The sequence below is a fragment of the Salvelinus fontinalis genome, chromosome 42 (genome assembly GCF_029448725.1).
Source record: "Salvelinus fontinalis isolate EN_2023a chromosome 42, ASM2944872v1, whole genome shotgun sequence".
Lineage (NCBI taxonomy): Eukaryota > Metazoa > Chordata > Actinopteri > Salmoniformes > Salmonidae > Salvelinus > Salvelinus fontinalis.
In genome coordinates, this window is record NC_074706.1 from 1,038,234 (window position 1) to 1,049,410 (window position 11,177).

Sequence of the window (11,177 nt, forward strand, 5' to 3'; positions counted from 1 at the left end):
TATCGAGGGTGTAACAAGTCAGCACCTCAGGAGTAAATGTCAGTTGGCTTTTCATAGCCGATCAGTAAGAGTATTTCTACCGCTCCTGCGGTCTCTAGAGAGTTGAAAACAGCAGGTCTGGGACAGGTAGCACGTCCGGTGGACAGGTCAGGGTTCCATAGAACAGTTGAAACTGGAACAGCAGCAAGGCCAGGTGGACTGGGGACAGCAAGGAGTCATCATGCCCGGTAGTCCTGACGATTGGTCCTAGGGCTCAGGTCCTCCTAGAGAGAGAAAGAAAGAGAGAAGGAGAGAATTAGAGAGAGCATACTTAAATTCACACAGGACACCGGATAAGACAGGAGAAGTACTCCAGATATAACAAACTGACCCTAGCCCCCCGACACATAAACTACTGCAGCATAAATACTGGAGGCTGAGACAGGAGGGGTCAGGAGACACTGTGGCCCCATCCGATGATACCCCCGGACAGGGCCAAACAGGAAGGATATAACCCCACCCACTTTGCCAAAGCACAGCCCCCGCACCACTAGAGGGATATCTTCAACCACCAACTTACAATCCTGAGACAAGGCCGAGTATAGCCCACAAAGATCTCCACCACGGCACAAACCAAGGCGGGGGCGCCAACCCAGACATGAAGATCACGTCAGTGACTCAACCCACTCAAGTGACGCACCCATCCTAGGGACGGCATGAAAGAGCACCAGTAAGCCAGTGACTCAGCCCCTGTGATAGGGTTAGAGGCAGAGAATCCCAGTGGAGAGAGGGGAACCGGCCAGGCAGAGACAGCAATGGCGGTTCGTTGCTCCAGAGCCTTTCCGTTCACCTTCACACTCCTGGGCCAGACTACACTCAATCATATGACCTACTGAAGAGATAAGTCTTCAGTAAAGAAGTAAAGGTTGAGACCGAGTCTGCGTCTCTCACATGGGTAGGCAGACCATTCCATAAAAATGGAGATCTATAGGAGACAGCCCTGCCTCCAACTGTTTGCTTAGAAATTCTAGGGACAATTAGGAGGCCTGCGTCTTGTGACCGTAGCGTACGTGTAGGTATGTACGGCAGGACCAACTCGGAAAGATAGGTAGGAGCAAGCCCATGTAACGCTTTGTAGGTTTTAACAGTAAAACCTTGAAATCAGCCCTTGCCTTAACAAGAAGCCAGTGTAGGGAAGCTAGCACTGGAGTAATATGATCAAATTTTTTGGTTCTAGTCAGGATTCTAGCAGCCGTATTGAGCACTAACTGAAGTTTATTTAGTGCTTTATCCGGGTAGCCGGAAAGTAGAGCATTGCAGTAGTCTAACCTAGAAGTAACAAAAGCATGGATAAATTTTTCTGCATCATTTTTGGACAGAAAATTTCAGATTTTTGCAATGTTACGTAGATATATTTTTGTTAGCTCACCACAATATCCAAAAACACACCGCCATTTTTCCACCGCAAAGATAGCTTTCACAAAACCCACAAATAGAGATAAAATGAATCACTAACCTTTGAACAACTTCATCAGATGACAGTCTTATAACATCATGTTATACAATACATTTATGTTTTGATCGAAAATGTGCATATTTATAGCTACAAATCCTGGTTTTACATTGTGAATATGGCGCCAAAATGCACCAAATTGTCCGGAGAAATTTTACACAGCCACGTAATCTAACCAAAAAACTCATCATAAACTTTGCTGAAAAATACATGTTGTACAGCAAATGCAAGATACACTGGTTCTTAATGCAACCGTTGTGTTAGATTTAAAAAAATAACTTTAGTACAAAGCACAGCATGCAATAATCTGAGACAGCGCGCAGTCATTCTCCGCCATGTTGGAGCCAACATATTCCACAAAAATACGAAATAACATCATAAATATTCTCTTACCTTTGATAATCTTTCATCAGAATGCAGTGCAAGGAGTCCTAGTTCCACAATAAATCGTTGTTTTGTTTTAGAATGTCAATTTCTTCTGTCGAATTAGCAACTTTGGCTAGCATGGTGGAGCTCAAGTGTCCATCAACGTTTGGCGCATGGAACAAAAAATTCAAAAACTGATAATAAAAGCCGAATAAAATTGGTCAAACTCAGTTGAGAATCCATCTTTAGTATGTTTTTCTCGTATGTATCCAATATAGTCCCAGACGGAGCATTTATTCGTGTCTACCTAACGCATTGCAGACAAAGATATGGCGTTCCCAACTGCGTAGCAAAATACTGCCAATATGGCTGACCTGTCACTCCAAAAGCTCTCATTCGGTCCCACATCAGGCTAGACACCTTATTCAACGTTCCACAGCCTGTTGACATCTAGTGGAAGGCGTATGAAGTGCATACAGATCCATAAATACAAGGCAATTGAATAGGCAAGGCCTGTCACAGAGACCCATTTCAGAATTTTCACTTCCTGTTTGGAACTTTGCCTGCCAAATGAGTTCTGTTTTACTCACAGATATAATTCAAACAGTTTTAGAAACTTCAGAGTGTTTTCTATCCAATAGTAATAATAATATGCATATCATATGACCTAGGACAGAGTACAAGGCCATTTAAATTGGGCACGTTTTTATCCAGAAGTGAAAAGGGCGCCCCCTATTTCCAAGAGGTAGAAAGGTTTCAGCCATCCACTTCCTTATGTCTGAAACACAGGCTTCTAGCGAGGGCAATTTTGGGGCTTCACCGTGTTTCATTGAAATGTACAGCTGTGTGTCATCCGCATAGCAGTGAAAGTTAACATTATGTTTTCGAATGACATCCCCAAGAGGTAAAATCTATAGTGAAAACAATAGTGGTCCTAAAACGGAACCTTGAGGAACACCGAAATATACAGTTGATTTGTCAGAGGACAAACCATTCACAGAGACAAAGTGTAATCTTTCCGACAGATAAGATCTAAACCAGGCCAGAACTTGTCCGTGTAGACCAATTTGGGTTTCCAATCTCTCCAAAATAATGTGGTGATCGATGGTATCAAAGGCAGCACTAAGGTCTAGTAGCATGAGGACAGATGCAGAGCCTCGGTCTGACGCCATTATTTACCACCTTCACAAGTGCAGTCTCAGTGCTGTGATGGGGTCTAAAACCAGACTGAAGCAATTCGTATACATTGTTTGTCTTCAGGAAGGCAGTGAGTTGCTGCGCAACAGCTATTTCAACATTTTTTGAGAGGAATGGAAGATTCGATATAGGCCGATAGTTTTTGATATTTTCTGGGTCAAGGTTTGGCTTTTTCAAGAGAGGCTTTATTACTGCCACTTTTAGTGCTGCCACTTTTAACGGCTGATAGAGAGCCGTTTATTATGTTCAACATAGAAGGGCCAAGCACATGAAGCAGCTCTTTCAGTAGTTTAGTTGGAATAGGATCCAGTATGCAGCTTAAAGGTTTAGAGGCCATGATTATTTTCATCATTGTTTCAAGAGATATAGTAATTAAACACTTAAGTGTCTCTCTTGATCCTAGGTCCTGGCCGAGTTGTGCAGACTCAGGACAGCTGAGCTTTGGAGGAATACGCAGATTTAAAGAGGAGTCCGTAATTTGCTTTCTAATGATCATGATCTTTTCCTCAAAGAAGTTCATGAATTTATTACTGCTGAAGTGAAAGCCATCCTCACTTGGGGAATGCTGCTTTTTAGTTAACTTTCGATACTGCACGGTACTGTCTTTCCAAGCTAGTCGGAAGACTTCCAGTTTGGTGTGGCGCCATTTCCGTTCCAATTTTCTGGAAGCTTGCTTCAGAGCTCGGGTATTTTCTGTATACCAGGGAGCTAGTTTCTTATGACAAATGTTTTTAGTTTTTAGAGGTGGAACTGCATCTAGGGTATTGCGCAAGGTTAAATTGAGTTCCTCAGTTATGTAAGTCAGGGCGTGAGAGCACCCCTCCAGCTAGGATGGAGTCCGTCACTCCTCAGCAGGTCAGGCTTGGTCCTGTTTGTGGGTGAGTCCCAGAAAGAGGGCCAATTATCTACAAATTCTATCTTTTGGGAGGGGCAGAAAACAGTTTTCAACCAGCGATTGAGTTGTGAGACTTTGCTGTAGAACTCATCACTCCCCCTAACTGGGAGGGGGCCAGAGACAATTACTCAATGCCGACACATCTTTCTAGCTGATTTACACGCTGAAGCTATGTTGCGCTTGGTGACCTCTGACTGTTTCATCCTAACATCGTTGGTGCCGACGTGGATAACAATATTTCTATACTCTCTACACTAACCAGTTTTAGCTTTAGCCAGCACCATCTTCAGATTAGCCTTAACGTCGGTAGCCCTGCCCCCTGGTAAACAGTGTATGATCGCTGGGTGATTCGTTTTAAGTCTAATACTGCGGGTAATGGAGTCGCCAATGACTAGGGTTTTCAATTTGTCAGAGCTAATGGTGGGAAGCTTCGGCGTCTCTGACCCCGTAACGTGAGGAGTAGAGACAAGAGAAGACTCTGCCTCAGACTCCGACTCGCTACTTAATGGGTAAAACCGGTTGAAAGTTTCTGTCGTCTGAATGAGCGACACCAGTTGAGCATTCCTCAATGTTGTACTTCCTAAGGCTTCCACTAGATGTCAACAGTCGTTAGAACCTTGACTGATGCTTCTACTGTGAAGTGAGGCTGAAGGAGAGAGGAATGAGTCAGGTCTATCATGACCTGAACATGCGCTGACCACGCGCGTTCACGTGAGAGCGACAAAAGTTTCATTGTTTTCTCCCCTCATCAATCTACACACAATACCCCAAAATGACAAAGCAAAAACAGTTTTGTAAACATTTTGCAACTTTATTAAAAGTAAATAACAGATATCACATATACATAATTATTCATACCGTTTACTCAGCACTTTGTTGAAGCACCTTTGGCAGCGATCACAGCCTTGAGACTTCTTGGGTATGATTCTACAAGCTTGGCACACCTGTATTTGGAGAGTTTCTCCCATTTTTCTCTGCTGATTGACACGATCGTTTTGAGAGACGGACCAAGGCGCAGCGTGAGTATAGTTCCACATATTTTTAATCTCCGTGAAACAAACAAAACAATAAAGAAACAACGAAATGTGAAGTCATGACTTGCACACAGGCAACTAAACACAAACAATCAATATCCCACAAAACCACAGGTGGGGAAATGCCTACCTAAATATGATCCCCAATCAGAGGCAAAGATAAACAGCTGCCTCTAATTGGGAACCCTATTAGCACCAACATAGAAATAGGCATACTAGACCACCCCCTAGTCACGCCCTGACCTACTACACCATAGAGAACCAAGGGCTCTCTATGGTCAGGGCGTGACACAGATCCTCTCAACCTCTGTCAGGTTGGATGGGGAGCATCGCTGCACAGCTATTTTTAAGTCTCTCCAGAGGTGTTCGATCGGGTTCAAGTCCGGGCTTTGGCTGGGCCTCTAAAGGACATTCAGAGACTTGTCCCGAAGCCACTCCTGCGTTGTCTGTCATGTGCCTTTTACTGAGGAGTGGCTTCCGTCTGGCCACTCTACCATAAAGGCCTGATTGGTGGAGTGCTGCAGAGATAGTTGTCCTTCTGGAAGGTTCTCCCATCTCCACAGAGGAACTCTGGAGCTCTGTCAGACTGACTATCAGGTTCTTGGTCACCTCCCGGACCAAGTCCCTTCGCCCCTATTGCTCAGTTTGGCTAGGCGGCCAGCTCTAGGAAGTGTCTTTAAGAATGATGGAGGCCACAGTGCTCTTGTGGACCTTAAATGCTGCAGAAATGTATTGGTACCCTTCCCCAGATCTATGCCTCGACACAATCCTGTCTCGGAGCTTTATGGACAATTCCTTCGACCTCATGGCTTGGTTTTTGCTCTGACCTGCACTGTCAACTGTGGGGCCTTATATAGACGTGTGTGTCTTTCCAAATCAAGTCCAAACAATTGAAATTACCATAGATGGACTCCAATCAAGTTGTAGAAACATCTCAAGGATGATCAATGGAAAGAGGATGTACCTGAGCTCAATTTCGAGTTTCATAGCAAAGGGTCTGAATACTTATGTAAATGAGGTATCTGTTTTTTTTATACATTTGGAAAATATTCTATTAACCTGTTTTCACTTTGTCATTATGCAGTATTGCGTGTAGATTGATTCAATTTTTTTTTCCACTCATCAATTTTTGAATAACGTAACAAAATGTGGAAAAAGTGAAGACGTCTGAATACTTCCTGAATACACTGTAGACATGGTTTGTGTACTCAAGCAGAGCTGATGCAGTTTTTTTGTTTTTGGTGTCACATTTTTGTCAGTGCTTGACTTTGACTGAAATCGGTTCCGGTACGCAGTCCCTAATGGCACCCTGTTCCCTACATAGTGAACTGTCAAAAGTACTGTGGTAATAGGGTGTCATTTGGGCCTCACTCACAGAAAGCCAGTCTCAGGGAGATGTTGAGAATGACTTGTAGAACACACAGCACTCCTAAACACACAGCAGCCATCCTGTAGAGTCTTAGTCTTCCATCTGCAGAGAAATACACACACACACACACACACACACCATCCTTTGTTATGATGAAAACAGAACTAACATCATCTTACATCACTAAAGACTATGATGAGAATTCTGAGAACCAAAAATGTCCATTGCTTCATTGAGTTACGGTTAGAAGCAACAGTTTTCTAAAGCTTGTGGTCATCTCAAATCTGATACACAGGAAGCTACTGTATGAAGAAATTACAAAAATTACACAATATAGCTGAAGCATGATGTAAAGAGGCTATCTGTGATTGCTACAGCATTTTACATTTACATTTAAGTCATTTAACAGACGCTCTTATCCAGAGCGACTTACAAATTGGCATGATTTAAGGGTGTAATCTGCGATTGCTATATCTATATGTTTTACTTTTAAATTCATTATTAAATTCATTATGTTTCACCATTGATTCATGAATAAGGTAACGTATACTGTATATGCCTCATGAGCTTAACTTTCTAAACCCACCAGGACCCCAAATATCAGCTTGTCCTACCATGGAATTGTTAACAAACACTGTGTAGCCTCAGATGGGTAAAACTATCATTTTGATCTCATGGACGGACAGTCCTTGCATACATAGTTCTGTCTATGAATTACATACAGTACCAGTCATACACAGAGTACCAGTCATACATACTGTAGCTCTGTCTATGAATTACATACAGTACCAGTCATACATAGTTCTGTCTATGAATTACATACAGTACCAGTCATACATATTGTAGTTCTGTCTATGAATTACATACAGTACCAGTCATACATACTGTAGCTCTGTCTATGAATTACATACAGTACCAGTCATACATACTGTAGCTCTGTCTATGAATTACATACAGTACCAGTCATACATACTGTAGTTCTGTCTATGAATTACATCCAGTACCAGTCATACATAGTTCTGTCTATGATTTACATACAGTACCAGTCATACATAGTTCTGTCTATGAATTACATACTGTACCAGTCATACATACTGTAGCTCTGTCTATGAATTACATACAGTACCATTCATACATACTGTAGTTCTGTCTATGAATTACATACAGTACCAGTCATACATAGATCTGTCTATGAATTACATCCAGTACCAGTCATACATACTGTAGTTCTGTCTATGAATTACATCCAGTACCAGTCATACATACTGTAGTTCTGTCTATGAATTACATACAGTACCAGTCATACATACTATAGTTCTGTCTATGAATTATATACAGTACCAGTCATACATACTGTAGTTCTGTCTATGAATTACATACCGTACCAGTCATACATGCTGTAGTTCTGTCTATGAATTACATCCAGTACCAGTCATACATACTGTAGTTCTGTCTATGAATTACATACAGTACCAGTCATACATACTATAGTTCTGTCTATGAATTATATACAGTACCAGTCATACATACTGTAGTTCTGTCTATGAATTACATACCGTACCAGTCATACATATTGTAGTTCTGTCTATGAATTACATACAGTACCAGTCATACATATTGTAGTTCTGTCTATGAATTACATACAGTACCAGTCATACATAGCTCTGTCTATGAATTACATACAGTACCAGTCATACATACTGTAGTTCTGTCTATGAATTACATACCGTACCAGTCATACATAGTTCTGTCTATAAATTTGAGAGTGGTTACATTTCTGCAGCGTCCAATTTTTTGAGATTGGTTACGTTTCTTTGAGTGGAAAAAACGTGCAGATCACCAGGTTCACAGAGCCTGTTTCAGGTTACCAGGCCCTCAGCTGTTTACCAATAACAGACAGGTCACCAGGTGCACAGAGCCTGTTTCAGGTTACCAGCCACTCAGATGTTTACCAATAACAGACAGGTCACCAGGTGCACAGAGCCTGTTTCAGGTTACCAGCCACTCAGATGTTTACCAATAACAGACAGGTCACCAGGTGCACAGAGCCTGTTTCAGGTTACCAGGCCCTCAGCTGTTTACCAATAACAGACAGGTCACCAGGTGCACAGAGCCTGTTTCAGGTTACCAGACCTTTAGATGTTTACCAATAACAGGCAGGTCACCAGGTGCACAGAGCCTGTTTCAGGTTACCAGACCCTCAGATGTTTACCAATAACAGGCAGGTCACCAGGTGCACAGAGCCTGTTTCAGGTTACCAGCCCCTCAGATGTTTACCAATAACATGCAGGTCACCAGGTGCACAGAGCCTGTTTCAGGTTACCAGACCCTCATCTGTTTACCAATAACAGGCAGGTCACCAGGTGCACAGAGCCTGTTTCAGGTTACCAGCCCCTCAGATGTTTACCAATAACATGCAGGTCACCAGGTGCACAGAGCCTGTTTCAGGTTACCAGACCCTCATCTGTTTACCAATAACAGGCAGGTCACCAGGTGCACAGAGCCTGTTTCAGGTTACCAGACCCTCAGATGTTTACCAATAACAGCGGTGGGGTGTCCAGTGTGTTGTTGTTTAAAAAGGTTATTTTTAATTGATTATTAAATAGTTCCACATAGTTCCAATAACTGAATTTAAACAATAAATTGAATTGATACATTTTAGTGTTTGTGACCCCAGCAGTTTGTAAACCCCAGGCTCTGTACCAACTGAACCACACAGAAGACTGAGCAATAAAACATGTACAAGTGTTTTTCTATGATGTGATATTTGTGTGTGTGCACGTGTCAGCATACGTGAGTGCTTTAGGTTTGTGCGTTCATACCTGTCTGCATCTGCGTGTGTAAGAGAGAGAAAGATCATTCTTTGTACCTGAGCGACGGGTCTCAGTCTTCACGCTCCTCGTTGCTCTTTTACAGTTTTCTTCATTAACTTTGTTTAATTCAATCACCTGTTTGTTGACGTAGTCGGCCATCTTAACTAACCGTACCGAATATCAATGATTACCCCAATCAATCACTTAATCAACTAATTCAGTCTGTTTGACCTCTTATTGTAATATAAATGATTTTAGCATTTACTTATAGTATTAACTTACTTATGATTACCTTTCTAACTGACTCCTAATGGTAATATCTACTGTATGATTACCTTTCTAACTGTCTTCTAATGGTAATATCTACTGTATGATTACCGTTCTAACTGACTCCTAATGGTAATATCTACTGTATGATTACCGTTCTAACTGACTCCTAATGGTAATATCTACTGTATGATTACCTTTCTAACTGACTCCTAATGGTAATATATACTGTATGATTACCTTTCTAACTGACTCCTAATGGTAATATCTACTGTATGATTACCTTTCTAACTGACTCCTAATGGTAATATCTACTGTATGATTACCTTTCAAACTGACTTCTAATGGTAATATCTACTGTATGATTACCTTTCTAACTGACTCCTAATGGTAATATCTACTGTATGATGACTAGTAGTTCTGTATTTGCTTTGATATGCATCTCCACTGGTAACCCTCTGATGACTGTCTGTGGTCGACTGCAGTTGAAAGAATGTTTTAAGTACCCAATTACTTTCCATCAAGACGTCATATTTCACAATAACTATTTGTGACATTGTTCATAAGGAAGTGACATTTTGGCTTGGGAATTTTTTCCTCTCTGTGCTGTCTGTGTGTGACATCAGTTTGAGGAAATATTCAGAAGTTTGTAAGAAATCTGTCTGCATCTTTATCAGAGGTTTAAAAGGGGAACCTCACAGACGTGCGTGCGTTTATGCGTGTGTGTGGGATTGCATTTGTGCAGCGTGTGGCTCTGTCTGTGCAGCGTTCTGTTCTGCCCTCTGTCTGTGTCCAACTGCAGGTCACACTTTAAACATCCAATCACATTTGATCAGGAATCTGGTAGGCCATGTTAAAGGACATTGTTCCTTTATTTATTAATCTGTGCTTTTGTTAAAATTCTCTCTCTCACCTGTTCCATATCACTGTTTATGATCACCAGGTCTGCTCCTCTCTCCAGACAGTCCTGTCTGCTCTCCTTCCAGGTTTCAGTCTCTGTAGAGATGAAGTACCAACTGGAATCAAACTTCTGCCAGCCTTCAGGACAGGTTTGTTCTACAAGACAAAAACATTTTACTTTTTATTATTCTGCACCTCTTATTATTAAACAACACAAACACACATTTTCTGCATATGAGGCATGTGTTATGGGTTTAAGATGGCACAGTGATGCCATCTGTTGGTAAATGTTTATTACTGCAACTCATGTATTTATACCGGGGTGCTTGAAATACCCGGAAGTGTCATGATGTACAGAACAAGGCTGGTTACACGCATGAATGTCTCTGTCTCGTCATTTACCATTGGAACAAACATGGTGTCAGAAGGGGGATCACTAACCATGCTTTCCGCAAATTAGAGTAACCTGTTCTGGTTTACCAAACAATTGTTTATTTGAGTAAAATTTCGCCGGAATTGGCTTTAGCTAGAGTGAGTTTGCTAGTTAGCTTCAGTGTTGTTAGCACCGGTTAGACATGGCAGCGAACATTCCCCCTCCCGCCGTTATGAAGCTCAGCGGGGATTGGAGCACGAACTGGGATACGTTTAGAGGTGAATGGGAAGACTATGCGCTAGCAACGGGACTTCTGGAAAAGGACGAAGAGGTTGTGGCTGCCACTTTGAGGACTATAATGGGAACTGAATGCCGACACGTATACAAACACAACCTGAACCTAACAGCAGCTCAGCAAGGTAACGCTATAACTATTCTTGATGCTCTTGAACATTACTTTAAGCCAGCAAA

General features: G+C 41.9%; 1 protein-coding gene across 1 annotated transcript in view; it reads right to left on the reverse strand.

Annotated features, from left to right (window-relative positions):
- LOC129841043 (C-type lectin domain family 6 member A-like) overlaps positions 1–9,325 on the reverse strand; it is an 18,077-nt gene extending 8,752 nt beyond the window's left edge. Inside the window, exons 1-2 of the mRNA XM_055909155.1 lie at positions 9,223–9,325; positions 6,356–6,455 (exon numbers count right to left, since the gene is read on the reverse strand). Of these exons, the coding sequence (XP_055765130.1) occupies positions 6,356–6,455; positions 9,223–9,325 (203 nt within the window). The remainder of the gene's footprint in view (positions 1–6,355; positions 6,456–9,222) is intronic.
- Between the last annotated feature and the right edge of the window lie 1,852 nt (positions 9,326–11,177).